General features: G+C 48.4%; 1 protein-coding gene across 11 annotated transcripts in view; it reads right to left on the bottom strand.

The window, feature by feature from the left end:
• Positions 1–12,351, bottom strand: part of CUX1 (cut like homeobox 1) — a 433,849-nt gene extending 421,498 nt beyond the window's left edge. For 7 of the 11 annotated variants that reach the window (XM_072640318.1, XM_072640315.1, XM_072640313.1 and 4 more), the window contains exon 1: positions 12,081–12,339. In XM_072640318.1, the coding sequence (XP_072496419.1) occupies positions 12,081–12,143 (63 nt within the window). In that variant the 5' untranslated portion in view covers positions 12,144–12,339. Of the gene's footprint in view, positions 1–10,813; positions 11,162–12,080 lie in introns of those variants that run through there. The other 4 variants (XM_072640319.1, XM_072640317.1, XM_072640314.1 and 1 more) reach the window with 4 other exon arrangements.
• Between the last annotated feature and the right edge of the window lie 5,225 nt (positions 12,352–17,576).

Consider the following 17,576-nt stretch of genomic DNA (forward strand, 5'->3'; position numbering starts at 1 on the left):
TTAGGGACATTTCAAGCCTTTCTCTTTCTGTCTCCAATCTATTATCCTCCTACGATCATTACACACTCTTCAGGACTGTAGCACACTAGCCCACAAAGCTGAGGTCCAGAAAGTACCTGGTACTTGCCAAAGGTCATAAAGGACTATCCTTAGCAGGATTAGAATCTGGTCCCCAACTTCTGAGCCAAGGTTTTTCCACCGTATCATGCTTAAAAGACATTTAAGCAACACAGCTCAATACAATTAGACAACTGTAAATCAAGTACCTACTCTGCACCTTTGTCTTACTCTCACTCTGACCTCTTGCCCAAAGGTCAGACGGTTGTCTCTTATTTGATCTAGGCTTCTGCCCCTCCCCTAAGACCCCTCATGCCAGAAACTACTTTGGACCTCAATACATTTTGTACTTTCTTATATTTCGTATTGCTTCCTTCCAAAAGAATGTAAACTCCTGGAGAGCAGGGATTCAGAATTGTTCCATTTTTGTCTTGGTATCAACAGAATTTAACACACTGCTACTAAGCAAGCCCAAGCCTGTCATTCTATGGAGGAGGAGGACCCCAATCCACGCATGATCGCGGGAGCCCAGGCATGGCTAGCATCCACAGTCGTGTCCTCCAAACCTAAGCTGAGCATTCTCCCATGAAACCGTGCGAATGTCCAGATGCTGGCTGGTGGTCTGGGTTTTGACCCTGTTGTGAGGGGGGAACCCCCAAAGGCTGGCTTCCAGAGTAGAGGAGTAACATGAGGAAATCCAGGTTTTAAGGCTCATTTCTAACACTGGAAGGGAGAATGGGCCAATCTGCTCATTTTTCAGGAGAAACTAAAACCTGGAGAGGTGTAGTGATTTGCTCGAGGTTATGCAGGCAGGATTTGAACTCAGGTCCTCTGACTCAAGCATGTTCTCGCTCTCCAGTGATGCTGCCTTTTTCTTCTGGCACTAGAAATTGGGACTGCCTATTCAGTCATGTTGAGACAAGGCTATAGCAAACATGCGCAGTGTCAATCCTGGTTTTAGAAAGGTCTGTCACCCACACGCTGGAGATAGTAGACTCACTGATGTCAAACCAGAAGAGACGTGGGAGGCTATAGAGCCTGGCCTCCTCATTTCACAGATCAGGTGAGGGAGGCAGGGAGAGGTTTGCCCAGCATCACACAGCTAGGATGTGGTAAGATGTGAAACCAGGTCTTTCAGACACCAAATCTAGCACTGTTCCCACCATATTTGGATGGGGCCCAGACCTGCGATTGCAGTGGAAAAGGCAACTCCCAGATGTGGAAATTCACTCTACCAATGCAGGTCGGCATCTTCTCTACTTCCTATAGTCCTGAAAGAGTTTCCTAGAATACTGAGAAAAATGGCTTTCCCAGGGTCACAAAGACAACGCATCAGATAGTACTGACAGTTCCTAGTTTTGAGGCCAGTTCTCACTTCTATGTATAACTATATATCACTTGCTACATACATAATTATACATATGCATACTGACACAAGTATACTTTATACCATGTATTCTACAAATACAAATTCATTAAAGTATATTTATCAGGGCCCGTGAAAATGACTGTATGATTATACAAGCTAAGGCAGGAGACTGTAAACACCCAAGTCTTCTCCAGGAGACAATCCTGATGAGAAGAGTCAATCATAATGACCAATACCTATGCTATTTCAGTCTTGGATCAAGGCTGACAAACTACAGGGATGAGAATGGAGATGGTGGGAAAGAGAGAGATTCCTCAGTTCCTCTTACTTTGGGGACAGCCAATAGGCCACTAAGACCTTTTTCCAAATCCATCCTAATTCCCCGACTTGGAGGGGGTTCAAATCACTCTCCCCCAGCTTTTCAGCCCCCAGGTTAACAGCTCCTGGATGGATTCGGCAGCTACCCCTGCCTTACAGGGACACCGAGCCCAGCCCAAGCTTGTCCCCCACTTGGCTGAAGAAGGCAACGCCCCGGAGCATTGCTCAAGTTCAGAGCCATGAAGCAATCGGGCAGATTTCCTACACATGCACCTACAGCCACAATTTTGTTTCAAAACAGAGTGATATCACACTATTACCATGCAAATGAGAGGTGGAAAATGCTATTTTGCTCCCTACAGGGAAGCCACCAGACTAGAACCAAAAGGGCCCATCACTGTGGCTTTTCCAAGTATTTCCTGTGTGACTGACTGTGACCAAACCACTGCACTTCTCTGGGCCTCAGTCTCCTCATCTGTGAAATGGAGGGGGAAGGGAGATGAACTGGCCTCTGAGGTCCCTTTTAGCTCACTTAGCCCCTCTGGGCCTCAGTTGCTTCATCTGTAAAATAAAGTTGTATGTTTTTCAAGGTCTTTTGCCTGTCGATTAAGTGGTTTCTAGGAACCAGGCCCTATGCCAGGTACCAGGGACGCAAAGAAAGGCAAACCTGTGACTCCTCAAGTCCTCAAAGAGCTCCCATTTTGATGGGGGAAGACACATGCCAACAACTATGCATATAAAGATCCACACAATCGAGGGGACTGTGAGCTCACTGGGCAGAAGAGCATGGGCTGCTCTACGTCGATGACCCCACTCTGTGGAAACACTCTCCTCTCACACCTTGGATCATCCAACAACATCCAGATTCACACTCAGAAAAATCTGCCTACCTATCTTCAGCTTCTTTTGAGGCATCCAATTACATACCATATTAGGAAATCACTTTTCTAACATTTTCTTGAAAAATATTTTATAAGCTATAGGAGACCACACACAACTTTCCTAGAAAACTGAAGAGAAAGTTTTGAAAGATACTGAGACTTGGGAGTCAGAAGACCTTAATTTAAATCCAGTTTCACTTACCAGCTGTGTGATTCTGGGCAAGTCATTTAACCTGTCTCTGCCTCAGTTTCCTTATCTGTAATATGGAGATGAAAAAGCACCCACCTCCCATGGTTGCTGTGAACATTAAATGAAATAGCACACAACAGTGCTCTCTAAATGCACTTATTATTACCTCATGGAATTACCATATTGGAAGGCACCTCGGAAGCCATCTGGTCCAACCCGTAACTGACCAAAGACCACGTCTTATAATGCTCAGCTTTTATGTGGAGACAAGGAGGAGAAAGCCCTAATTCCAAAGCAGCCCAGGTGGACTTTGGAGAGCTCTAATCACAAGCAAGTTTCTCCTTCAGTCAATTCTACCCGTCCCTCTGCAACTTCTGCCCACAGGGACCAAGCCCTTCAAGTACTTGAGGCTGCTGTCCTGTCACCAAGTTCCGCCCCCCCCCAACCAAAGTCTTGTCTTCTTCAGAACAAAGTCTTCTTCAGATCCGCCTCCTTCCCTAGAGAAGCGACTAATTTTTTAAATTCTATATCCCCAAGAGCTGGCACACAGTAGGTGCTTAATAAACACTTGTTGTTTGATTGATTGAGTCTTTACCTATGCTTCTGTGGAATGATCTCAGGATCATTCACCATCCTTCACTCAGATTTACCGATGTCTTTCACCAGGAGCTTAACCCAAATGAAGAAAATGGGACGGGCCCCTCCCATGTTCTGAATCCTCTGCCTCTCTTGGTATGACCCAAGATCAATTACATTTATTACCTTTTTCTACTCCCAGCAAAACAAAGTGGGCAGAATCCATACTTCTCCCTCCCTCCCTCCCTCTTCTCCACTCTCTTTTTCCCCCTTCTCTCCTCCCTCTCCCACTCTTTCTCTCCTTTTCTCTTCTCCCTTCCTTTCTTTTCTCTTTCTCCCTTCCTAAAACGAATTACTAGATTACTTCTTAATAATTACAGCATTCTATTTCAAACAATTTGGCAACATTCACCTAAGTAACAGCTGATTCATCAAGTAACATTTGTTTTAACGAAAACTAAGAATATCTTGGAACTTCAATATAAGCTTTTTAAAAAAAATGTTAATTGCTAGCTATTTATTGAGTAAATGAAGCTTCTCTTTGGAGTCAGAGGATCTGGGTTCAAATTCTATCTCTAACACCTACTGTCCTTGTGACCTCAGACAAATCATTGTCTAAGGCCCCTTAGATCAGAGCAACCAGATTAAAATGTAACTGGAAAATATTTAGCAAAATAAATAAAAATGCCATACAACACAGATCATGTTAATTTGTGGTTTTCTAAGTGTATGTTCCTTGGACACCTCTGCCTTAGACCTTCTCCTCCCTGGACCACCTGTCCGGTGCTGGACCATGGGGCATCTGAGGTCTCCACTAATTCTAGCAGGATGCCATGACAGCACCACCTCCCTGTAGCTTTATATCACTTTAAGGTATAAAAAGTCCTCTCCTTGTAACAGCCCTGTTGTGAGGATAGCACAATTATTAGTGACATATTTTACAGATAAGGAAACTGAGGTTTCGAGGGGATTTAGTAACTTGCCACGCTCAAGCACGCAGGAAGTGTCTGACCGGATTACTGCTCCCCACTCCCCAGCCCAGCCTCTCAAAATGAATACTTCTGTTATCATCACAAAGCACTTACCTCCCCAAATTCCCAAGGATGAGGAATAACCAGCATTTCAATTAATCCAGAAACATTTATGGGACATCTGCTTGTCCAGGACACTGGGCTCAGCAGGTTTCCCCTTATGGTGCAAAATCAGTCGCTTTGCTCAGACTCCTGGTCATTTTATCAGCTAGGATCCAAACCTCTCACCATACGCCTGAGTTTGGTCAAATTTGGTACCCGAGGAAAAATAAATCTCTGACAACTGTGACGAAGGAACAATATGTAATCATGGATGGAAAGGGACTTGACCATAGGGACCACTATGTAGGGGGTTCTACAGAGCACTGTCATATAATTAAAAAAAGAAAGAAAGAAATCTGAGCTTCTCAGTTATATCTAATAGGAAATCTGTACTAAAGAAAATGACTCAATTCTGACTAATTTCAATGGATAATGCCCTCACCTTGAAAGTTCTCATTCTATATAAAAAGTAAATCAACTCTCTGGGAGAGGAAGAAAGAGAGGATACTTGGGGAAACTATTTTGATATACAGAAGATATCAATAAAAACTCATTTTTTAAAATGTAAAAGAAAATTTTTAAATAAAAGGTCCACCAAATTTTTTAAATGGCATACAAAATACCTGATCTATGATGTGCCCTTTATTGCAAAGAAAGAAAAACATGTGTGGGGAGGAAAGCAAAAGCAAATAATCAGACATCAGGCTAATAGTGAAGGACCTGCAAGAATTAAGATGTGCTATTTTAAAGGATGGGCCATGGAATTTACCCCAACAAATTAAATGTTTAAGAAAATAAAATTTCTCCCAGGTAGTGATTTTTAACTAGGGGGTGAAAACTCCCTTTACTGAATCAGATTGCAGCTGAAGAGAACCAGAGAGTAGCCTGGGGCTCCAGCAGTATGAATAATCCTGAGTATGACCAAACCGTGAAGGGACATTAGAGGCGAGATTGGAATCCTGATCTTACAGTGACTAAATCCAGGATTCCATCTATTACAATGCTCCTCCTCTCCACACTACACATGTGTGTATATAAACACCTAGAATGTGGGTACAGATCTGTGTGTATATATGTATATGAATGTACATATATAATATGCATGTGTGTGTTTGTTTATGTGTATATATACATACATACACACACGGATACAGATCTCAAATGAAATAATATATGTAAGTGCTTTGCAAACCTTAACACTATATAATTCTGAGCTATTGTTACTGTGTATACATCTATACACATATATTTGTGTTATATGCATGAATATTTTATATACGTATCATTATACATTTGTACTATATGGTTATTAAACACATACAATATCCTTATTATATCTGTATTACATTTTACCTGGGTATACATTTGTATATGTAATTCTATATGATGTATATACAGAACACAAATATAATCCACATCTCTATATATAGATATATATATACACACACACACATATATAGATGCATATGTATATATATGTACACACACACACACATATACACACACACACACACACACACACAGAGACACAGCGTGGCCTAGGGAGATGGGAGATGGGAGAGCTACCCTCAGGGCATCTCAGGCAGAGGTGGGTCCGCTTTCTAACCACGAGGCACATTGGTTGTGTGACTCTAAGTGAGTTACCTCTCAGGGTTCTAGGCCAGAGAGCTAAACCTAAATAGAAACAATTCCTGAAGGCTGCATATTGCCTTAGAAAACACGAATTTACATTATCTACATGTTAGCTTTATTTCTTGTGTTAACTGTTTCCCCATCCGGCATTTTGCTTGGCCCCCTGTGGCGCCCCTCAAAGCCTCAGCTGAAGAGAAGGTGCCAACTCCACTGCAGGCCATTTTCCTAGGAGATCTCCCTATCAAGAAAGTCATAGGTCCCTGCCCACATACACATGTATGGGGGGATGTGAACTCCTCTATTTGCACCAGGTCCACACAGCAAGTAGCGACTATATACATGGGCAGGTAGGAGGGACATTAAAACATGAATAGGCAAGGGTGGCTAGGGGGCTTTGCAGACCAGGCCTTTCTGTCCTCCACCAAGGAAGACAACATTCAAGGCTTCTGCCCAGGAAAAGAGCTCTACTTGCCACAGAAGATGGCTCTTCCTTGGCCTGTCTAAGCGTCTATCCCCAGTCATCCCAACATGCCAGCAGGGCCTCCCCCCCAATAGGAACTAGGTATGGCTTGGCATAAATCTAACCATGACAACCAAACAGCTCAGGACAAGTCCGGGTCATCCCTCTGCCTAAAACCCAGCAAAAACAACAGACAAAACTACCCATTTTTGCAAGCAAGTGGGCACAAGCGTGTGTGCGTGCGCACACACACTCCAAAATGTAGTTTCCAGTCCCTGTGGTTTTCAACCACATGACAGAACAGACATATAGATTCATTATAAGGAAAACTGCCCAAACCACCCATGCCCACTACTGCTCCTAGGCTTTTCCCATCAACTTTGCATTAAAATGCTATTCTAACCAAGTTAGCCAGGCTTTAGCAATGGTCAAAGCTTTTCTCAAAATAAAAAAAAGAAAGAAAGAAAATCCTCTGCATCAGTCAGTATCACAGAGCACTTAAGAAAATTACCTGCCTGTTCAAGTCAATGAATATTTGGTAACTCAAAAGTGAAACTAGGAAGTCCCTATTAATTCACCACTTCCATGTCTGCTATAAAAGTTACCCAATATAGGGATGCTGGCCTAATTATGCCATTCCAGCACCTTTTTCTGATGCCTCAATATATGCTCTACATAAGCAGAACTCACTTGGGCGTAAAGGAATAAAATCCAACATCCATCCTCCCTCTCCCTCCAACTTCTCTGTTCCCAGAATTTCCCAATGATGGAATTTACAGAAAAATTTTCAAGAACAAGCCTTAATGAAAGACTATCGCTCTGCTCTCAAAATAGCTCAAACAAAATGAATAGCCATAAGTAAAAAGTGGCCTTATGTTTGGCTATAATAAGATTCAAATAAAGGCCTCCAAGAATTCCACCTGTTTCCAATTAGATACTAGAACTGCCTGAGTGTTTAAACTATGTTCACTTGCTACTTACATGAGACAATTCTTCCGGGTTTTTTTTTTTGTACTTTTAAATATGTTAAAATAAGATTAAGGATCTGGCTTAAACAATCAGGGTTAGGAAATTTTCAGTTAAAGCCAAAATTGTATCCTTGAGCTACCATAGACACATGGCAAGACAGACAAGATTCAAAGTTAGGTAGACATAGATGGATTTTTGTTGTTGAAAGCAGACTTTTTATAAGCAAAGAACAGTGAGAAAAAACTTACCATTTAAATACTAGAAAACAGGAGAGAGTTTCTAAAATAGTCTTCTACTAGCCTTGATTAAGATAACTTTTAAATCAATTGCCACTTATCAGGTAACTGGCAACATCTGTGTTAATACTGATTTACTGGCTTCATTTAAAGTCCATCAGATAAAGCTGAGCCTGTCTTTTAAAAATACTTGGGAATTTGCATAGGCCAAATTCTTACTCTAGTCAATCCAGTAAGCATGTGTAAGTGCCTACTACATGCTAGACACTGGAGATAGAAAGACAAATTGAACAGTGAATGGGAACTTAAGCTGTTTCCAAACATCTCTGATATAATGAAAATTCTTTTCAAAATCCACATGGGTTTTCCCTACGGAATCTGTTATTCCTTCCCTTCCTGACTGCTGTTTCTTGTGCCTTCTAAATGCAATCTGAAATGAATACAGATTTTTTTTTTTACTTCAATCCTTGTATTTCCACTAAGCTTCTGAATGTCAGGACAGCCTTAGGAATAGTTTTGATTGTTAACTGCTACAGGCAGACCCGGAAGGGATCACAAGAGCACACACACACAAAATTATTTCTGCACATCTCCTTCCACATAAACACAGCAGTGGCTTTGGTTTAATTTCGCAGGAACGGGGCAGAAGTCTTTTTTTTTTTTAAAGGAGCCATTTAAAATCCTAAGGACATTAACTTAAGAGTATTTTAATGGTAGCTAGTTCAGTAGATCATGAAAAGAAGGATACACAGCCTCAGGGGAGTAACAGACTGGCAGTTTATCCAAATCTTTCCCTTTCCATTTTTCTCATTTACTTCACTATGAACATCAGTCACAAAAGAGTAGATCTATGGAGTTGTATTTTCAGCAGACTTATCAGAAACTGTTGCATTACTAAATTATTTTCATTGACTTGCAGCTAAAAAAAAAACCAAACCAAAGCCACATAGATACTCCTACCCCCCAAAATAAATTCAATAAATAGCTATGCTTTTCTATATATCCCAAGATTAAACAATGGGGGGGGGGGGGGGACGGGACAAAAAACAAAATTAAAATAGAATAAAATAGCTGATATATGAGCCTAGCACTTTGCCAGCTTAAGTTCTTTTTTTGTAAGATTCTGAATGGAACACTTTTTAAAAAGAGAGACGTTAATAACTGTAATATTTTCTCTTTCAGAGGACAATCCACCCCGATGGTACCTGTCAATTTCCATAAGGGGGAGTGGGGAAAAAAAACAGAAGTAATACAAACCTTTTACTGATCAGATGAATTTTGGTTTAAAAAGAAAAAAATCCTAAGCTGAGCTTCACAGACAATCAGGCAGATCTGGAACTACTGCTTATACCAGCACCTTGCAACTGAACCAAACCGTCTCTTCGCAGAAACCCTAGGACATAACTAGTAAGCTGAAAAGTAGCCTGGAATTCCTTTTAGAATTTTCTCATGGACGTGAAACACTAAGCTTGGGGTTAGCAGACAGTGCCCTTCAGCTTAGTCAAGGAATGTCTGCAGGGAAACCTGGAGCCCCAGAGAAGGGTTGGTCTCCCACCCCAGGGTTAATTTTCAATAATAATTCCATCTATCCGGGCAAACCCACAGTTACGGCCCCAGAGAGACGTGGTCCAAGAAGGACCACGGAGAGAACAAGAGTCTTGACTCTGGCTCAGGGAAATGAAGAAGTTTCAGAACTCAGCTACCTTGATGGAATGCACTGGAACACTTTTCGACGGAGAGACTCACTTAGGGCGACATCGAGGGTCTCGTCCCTTCCATCTAGCAAGGCCAGAATCTCCAGCCCCATTTACTCAGGTCAACTTGACTTGAGTATGGTTTTCCCTGAAGGCTAAAAGTGGGGTCCCCCAAGTGAAATCCTTTTTAAAGGACAGTCTCCTCAGCTAAACTATTATTCATGGCATTAAAGAGGAAACTAAAAGAGGTATGAACTGAAGAGGGCTCTCAGAAACTGAGGTCAGAGTAAATGAAGGGTCACACAAACACTGCCTTCCTCTACCAATTAAAAGCTTTAGAACATACAAGACAAGGCCAATAACTGTTTTTTAAGAAAAGGTTTTTAAGACCCCATCACCTAGGAGAAGGCAATGAACCATAACCACAAAATGAAGTCCAGCAGCAAGTTCAAAACCCAGATGTGGATTAGTTTTGTGTCTAGACCCCCCCCCCCGCCCATATATCTTAGAGCACGTTCAGAGAATCTATTCTCTTCCTGGGGGGGGCCTCCTAATCATATTCCCAAAGTCAAATAAATGTCACCGATTGCCTGCCGCTCCACAGAGTTCGCAAATCTAATAATTAATAAAGTCTCCATAAATAAATAAAAATTCCTACGCGGTTGGGCCAAGATGCTTAGGAAAGAAATTTAATACAAATACAGTCAAGCCGGGATGACCTCTGGGGTCTCTTCCGACTCTGACTGCACGATGGATTCAGTTTTATAATCGATAGAGATGAAAGTTTCTTTCCCAGACCCACAAGCAGTTTCACAGAAGCTACAGAAATGAGATCGCGGTGGGGATTTTGAAGTTCTTTCTCGTTCGAAGCCGACAGCCCGATTTCCCCAGTGCCACTCGGCTGCGTTGCTCCCCTTTACCACCGCCGCGGAGGGGGCAGCGCTCGGGCATCCACCGACCTGCCCCTCTAACTTTTCCTCTTCCCCGACGCACGAGCATCCCCCCGGCCCCCCAGGTCGCGGGGCGTCCCCGGGCCCAGGTGCCTGCGCCGGGCACAACGTGAGCGGCTCCAGCCCAAGTTGTCAGACTCCATTTCGATATCTTTCCAATCTAATCCCCTTTACTTTATCCAGCTCCGCATCTGGACCTCGTTTGCCTGGTCCTGGAGGTATTGGGGGTCACCATGAACAATTCTTTCAAGTTGGGGGAAGTTCAGCCCCAACCCGAGCCCTTCCGCTCCCGGCAGGGCGGTCGGGCCCTGCGCACCTGAGCCCCCCCGGCCCCCCCAGCCCCCCCAGGGCAGAGACCCTCCCCCGCCTCCTTCTCCGGTCGGGCCGTGTCTCCCCCAGCCCCCTCACCTTGGCCGTGGCTCCGACTACGCCCGACATCGAGGTGGCCGAGCCCGTTCCCGTACCCCCTGCCCGGGGCTGCTCCAGGTGGAGGGGCGGGGGAGGGGGCAGCACCGCCCAGGCCCGAGCAGGGGCTTTTCGGCCAAGAGGGGCGCTTAACCCCTTAAAGGGGCAGGACGCTATTTCGCCCCCCATCCCCCGCCCCGGCGGGCACCCCGCACCCCGGGCCGCCACCTCCTCCACCGCGGACACATCCGCTGGGGAGGGGGCATCGGGGGCACAAGCGCGAGGAGGCCACTGGGGGGGGAAGGAAGGGAACCCGGCAGCCCCCAGACTCCGGCCAGTGCCAGGGTCCGCGGGCTCTCACCCGTCCCGGCGGTCCAGACAAGCCCCCCGGGAGTCACCCCCCGCCCCAGCTGGCCCCTCGGGGCCCGGGGCCCGGCGCGGCAGCCCCCCGGCAAAGTTGCCCGAGTCCCAGGCCGGGCGCCCCCACAAGTTTCCCCCCCACCCCGGGCCGGGGTCGCACACAAAGAGCGCGCGGGGCCCGGGGGTCCCGGGGAGGCCCGGGCCGCGGTGACAGACGGCGGCCGGGGGGCGGGGGCGCCGGCGGTCACGGCCACGGCCACGGCCGCCCTGGGAGCGGGCTCCCGGCGCGCCCCGGCGGCCCCACAGCGCCCCCCGCCCGGCCCCGCGGCCGCCGCCGGCCCCTCACCAACTCCCCGCAAACTTTGCCGGGGAGGACGCGCGGCGGCGGGCCGGGGGCTGCGGGGCGGCTGGGGGCCCAGGGGGGCTCCGGGCCCGGGCGGGGGGCGCTCGGCTGCGGGCTCCGCGCCCGGCCCCGTCCCCCCCGCCGCCCGCGGCCGCCCCGGGGGTCCCTGCCCGCTGCCCCGGGCCCCCCCGCTCCGGCCCGCCCGCGCCCCTCGCGGGGCCGGGGACCCCGGGGCAGCAGCGGCGGCGGCGGCGGCGGCGGCGGCGGCGGCTCCCGGCGCCATCTTGGGCTGATCGATGAATTGAACAAAGAGGATCAATTTCCGAAGGCGCCGCGGGGCCGCCCCCGGCCCGGCCCCCGGCCCCGGCCCGCCCGGCCCCGCCGCCCCCCGGCCCGGCCCGGCCCGGCCGCCCGCCGCCCGCCCGCCGCCCGCGGCTCCCGAGGCGGCCCCGAGGAGGCTCCGGCGGCGGCCCCGGGCCGGGCGGGCGGCGAGCGGCGGGGCCGGGCCGGGGCCGGGCGGGCGGCGGGCTGCGGCGGCGGCGGCGGCGGCGCGGGGGGAAGCCTGACCTGCAGCTGCGGTAAATCAAAGCGCTTCCAATATTGAAACATCGATCCCACATTGGCCGCCATCTTGAGACATATTGAGACGGAGTGAGCGGCTGATCGAGAGGGGGCTGGAGTTCAGGAGCCGCCAGGAGGCAGCGGCGGGCGGCTTGAAAACCCGGCCTGGAGCGGGCGGGCAGGCGAGCGAGCGACGGAGCGGGCGGGCGGGCCCACGCCGACCCACTCCCCGAGAGCAGCCGGGCGGCCTGCCCACGCCCCGAGCGGCCCACGCCCCGAGCGGCCCACGGACGCGCTCAGCGCCGAGCCTCCGCCGCCGCCGCCGCCGCCGCGCACACTGCCGTCCCCCCGCCGCGCGGCCCGCCCGGGGTCAGCCTCAGGCTCGGGGTCAAGGTCAGGGTCACGGTCGGCGCCGCCGCCGCCGCCGCCTAGCTTGGTCCCGGGCGCTGAAAGCGGCGCCAGAGGGGAGGGCCGAGCAGGGGAGGGGAGGGGAGGAGAGGGGAGGGGCGGGGGCGGCCGGCCCCCTCCGTCTGTCCGTCCGTGCGTCCGTCTGCCCGTCCGCTCGCTAGCCCTCCCGCTCCTGCTGCCGCGGCTCCCGCCTTGTGGGCCCCCCTCCACCCCCCCACCCGCCTGGGCCCCGCGTGCACTTCCCCGCCCCCCGGCAGGCCCCGAGCCCGGGGGGCTGCCCCCCTCCCAAAAGGGAGAACCCGAAGCGCCAAACCCCAAGTTTTAAACAACTCTCTGGAGGAGCTGGGTCCGGGCGCCGCCCTCTGGCCCCCTCCCCTCGGCGGAGCGGCCCGGGCTCCCCCAGAGAGCCGGGCCTGGCCTGCGGACCGACGCGGCAGACGGACAGACAGACAGGCAGCGCCCCCCCTCTCCCCGAGGCAGCTGGCTTCCGCAGGCTTAGGAAGGACCCGAGTGTTCGCTTCTCCCCCCACCCCCACCGGGCCCCCCAGCCTTAGTGTAGTGTCTAGGGGAGGGAACTTGGTGGCAGGGATCGATTTCCTTTTAAGAGCGAAACCACCGGGCATCGATCACCCCGGCGAGGTGCGGCGCTGCCCCGGGAGGTGTAGCCAGCTGGGAGGGGGAGCTAGGCGGCGTCTGCCGGGTCGTCCGAGGGAACTGGGCTCACCCCCGGGGTCTTCTAGATGCCGGGAGGAAGCCCTCGAGCCCCTCTGTTTTTGTTCAAAAACTTTATTTCCCCTCCAGCTAGAAAAGCGGGCTTTCCCACGGACCCGCGGGGATTTCAAATAGCATGACTCCAACTTTGCAGAACTGCTAATAATACTTAGCATTTTTAAAAAACAAACACCTCTTCATTCCCATTTTCCACGCAGAAATGGTCCAAGGACGTTTGCGAGGGAGCTCAGCTTTAAGTGATCTCGCGCCGGGGCAGCCCCGGGGTTGGCCCAGCGCGCTGACGGGCATTGCCCCCTGGGGTGAACGGATTAAGGAGGAATTCCTTTCCTCCGGAAAGTATCCGTCAAACCCCAGCGCCTGGGAGCCCAGGCGGAGAGGGGGTGCTTAGGGACGCGTTCGTTTCGCGTCCCCCGTGGCTCTTCGCGTGGTTAGGGTTTGTTTGAAAAGGGGAATTGCTGAAAATGAAAGTCCCCGAATTCGGGATTGGGGACTCGGCCACGTGTTCGGAAAGGTGGAGAGGATGCTCGGTCCTGCCAGCCCCCTTAGTGGGTGACTCTCCTGCGGGGGCCGGCCCCAGGAGGCCAAGGCGGCCGCTGAGTGTCGGGACAGCGCGCTGGCCCGGCGGTGGTCATCCGACTGGGGCCCGGCCCGGCCCGGGAGTCCCGACCTGGGGATACAGAAACAGCCGTGTCTGGTCTAGGATGCCCAGCTAATGAGTGGATGGGACGGGGCTCCGGGGAAGGTCCCCGACAGAACTAGCGGGCGTGAGATACTCTATCCAGTAGAGGGCAGCGGCTCCCCAGTACAAGCAAACACAAAAACCACTAGCCCACGGGCCGGACCTCCCGTGGCGGGGTCGCAGGTAGGCAGCCAGGTGAGGTGCTGGCCACGCAGCCGCGGGTCCCGCATCGCCGAGCCTTCGCCTTGGCCTCAGAGGAGCCGAGACTCAGGCGCAAGCCTTCCCTTCCGATCTCCCCCGCTGCTGGTGCCCCCTCTACCTCCCCATCCTCTCGGATCCGCTGGGTGATGTGCCCGCACCGCCTCCTGCCGCCCTCCAGACTGGGCGCTCCCTGAGGTCCGCACCTAGCTTCACCTTTGTCTTGACGTTAATTCCCTCCTGCTCAGTGCCTGGAACGTGGACACTTAAGAATAAATGCCTTTTGAGAGGACATGCTCTGATTCATTATTTGAAATGTGCTATCAGATTTTTTTTTCTCAATAGGCTCCACTCTCCCTGGTGGCCCCAGCCAAAGTAGACCTCTCTCCCAGTTCTAACTTCTGAAACCCAGTGGCCTCGGGAACAAATCCAAACCCCTCTGTTGGTCTTTTAAAGTCCTTCGACTTGTCAGTAACCCACCTTTCCAGGCTTATTATGCATTACCCACCAACCAGCCGAGATAAAATGTAACCTCCTTGGGGGTCAGGACTATTTCACTTGCTGAATATTTGATTGATTGATCGATGGTACATATATCCATACTGGGTGTGTGTCCCCTGAGGACAAGAACCGTTTGTGTCTTTGTATCTCCGGGGGCTAGCACATTGACCAATCAAGTGATTTTCACTCTAACAGATGAACTTCTTTAGGGGTTTTAGGTGACTAAATGGAAGTTGTCGGGTTTTTGTGGGGGTTTTTGGTTTGTTTTGTTGTTTAAATGAGCAAAATCTTTGGGGGAAAAATCTCTCCTAGAGGAAGAAGGGTAAGGAAGGACCAGGGAAATGGTTTGGATTTGGGGCAGATGTTCTCAATCTAATTATCAAGTCAATCCCTTGGGCTTGAACCAAACACAAAAGTGAAATATATCTGACCTATGTAATACTCTAGAACTACATCTGGTTGGAATTCAGGGTCTTCAATCTGGGGCGATATTTTAGAAATGAACGTGATGAGTATTAAAGGCTCACATTATATTTCTGGTGGCACTTATACTATTCACATGTTCTCCAGGATTAGTAGCAGTGGAGAAACATAAGCAATGTCTTTGAACTCCTAACCAGCACGTCTCTTTGCTCTATTTGGACAACTTTTCAATGTTGATTTGGGTTTTTTGGAATTTTTTTTTCTTCCTGGAAGTTTATTGGGCTGGGCATGAATGATTGTAATCCATATCTGTTTTTTAAAAAAGGAAAAAGTGCAGAGTGAGCTACCCTGAATCACAAGAGTTATGAAGGAATAAGAAACCCAAACATCTTAGTCAAGATGTGAGAGAACTCAGCATAAAGTAAATAAAACCTTTTTTAAAAAAGTTTGTGGACTTCAGCAGCTTTAGAAAAAAAAAGAGTACTGAATAATAAATGAAAAACAATTTTCCCATTTCCAGATTCTCTTCCAGCCATCCTTAATGTGAATGCATTTATTTTCTTGTAATGAGGGTAAGGGTACAGGTTTTGAGTTCTGCCTTTTTCTACTTATTATTTCACAGGGACATTTCATATATTAATGCAAACCACATATTTTTCTTTGGGGATGGTGGGTGAGGAAGCTGTTCAGGGGATATAAGATAACTTGCCTGACCCAGGCAGGTCTCAGGTGCTCTGTGTTTGACCTGGGCTCTTAGAGGTTAAGTGACTTGGACAAGGCTTTGCAGACAAACTTGAACCCAGGACTTTGTGACCCTTAGACCTACTCTGTGTCCACATGATGCCTCTTGGCTACTTTTTAAAGATGTCTATTGGCATCCCAGTTGCACTACCTCTTAACTCTGTTGCCCTGATCAAGTTATTTCTTCTCTGGGCCCTTTGCTCGTCTATTAAATGAGGACCTCGGATATTACCTCCTTCAGAGAATCAGAGGAGATAAGGGATGCAAAATACCATATACACCAACATTTGTTATATGCCACACACTGAGCTAAGTGCTTTACAAATATTATCTCAGTTGATCCTGTCCTGTCTTGTTCATGGCGGGGGGGAATGTTTGTTTCTGATAAAGGTGGGTATAAACATGTGTTTAAGGGTCAGGTAAATGTCACGGTATCCAGAGTACTAAGTTGGTATTCAAGAAGGACTGAATGTGAATCCTTCAGCAGACGCTTAGCTGTGTGATCCAGGACAAGTCACTGGACCCCCTCAGCAACCTCAGTTTCCTCATCTGTAAAGTGGAAATAACAACAATAAAACCTACCTCACAAAGTTGTTGTAAGGAAATAACACATGTAAAGCTACATGGCATTACAGAAATGCTACCTATTATTATCATGTGTGAAAGTAATCATGCTGTAGAATTTTGGGTATTTTCATATCAGTCTGATGTCTTATAAAATGGTGAGTTCCTCCTCCTTGGAGGTATTTAAGAAGAGGCCAGATAACTACTTGTTGGACATCTAACCCTAAATGGGCATTCCTTTCATCCATGGGTTGGACTAGATAGCCACTGCCTTCCTATCTCTCTCTCAAAATCCCCTCAACCAGGCATGGGGAATCTTATCTGGAGACCTCTAAAATCCTCAAATGATGCCCTTTGACTAAATCCAAACTTCTCTCGTTCTGCCCAATTTCCTGACCAACTGGCATCTCCAAATTTCCAAAATCATTCCTTAGTAACCAAAAAGGATTATAGTATGTGTAAAACCACCTTCATGCCTACAATCTTCTCTATAACAACCGAAGCAGGATGATCAGACAAGCAAGGGTTTGTAAAAACCAGTTTCCTCCACCCACATTTCCATTTTCTTTTCTTTAATTAAAATTCAGTGTCCTGTATATTATAAGAATATGACAAGACTTATTTATCTACTTTGAGAAATTTTTCAAATGTGTTTTGTGTCTTTGTACATTTCTGGCCATATTTTCCCTTTTATATAGTCTCTGTAGTTTGTCCATTCTCAAAGCAGATCAATGACATGAGGAAGGAGATGTCTTGACATGCAAGAGAGTTGGATTCAAGTGAGACAGAATCTTTACAGTCTGTGGAGAGAGAAAGCCTGCCTCAAAGACAAAAAAGTCCTGGGTTCAAGTCCTCCCTCTGACGTATACTGGCTGTGGGACCCTGGGCAATTCCCCAAACCTCTTATTCATTCCAGGATTAGTAGCAATGGAGAAACATAAGCATTGACTTTGAACTCCTAACCAGCAAGTCTCCTTGCTCTATTTGAACAACTTATAAATGTTCCCTTTGTTTTTGGAGTTTTTTTTCCTCCTAGAGGTTTATTGGTTTATAAATTATTACTATCCATATTTAAAAAAAAAAACCCATTTCTCTAAGACTAAGTTTCAGAAAAAGTGGGGACAGGCTCTGCTTGAGAGGAGTTTCTTCATCTGGGAATTCCCTGTACCAAATGAAATCACAAGTCCGATTGCTATCCCCATCTCAATTAGTCATTAAGTAAATGAAGAAAAAAAATCGATCAAGTTCTCCAAAAT

The sequence above is a fragment of the Notamacropus eugenii genome, chromosome 2 (assembly GCF_028372415.1).
Source record: "Notamacropus eugenii isolate mMacEug1 chromosome 2, mMacEug1.pri_v2, whole genome shotgun sequence".
Taxonomy (NCBI): Eukaryota; Metazoa; Chordata; class Mammalia; order Diprotodontia; family Macropodidae; genus Notamacropus; species Notamacropus eugenii.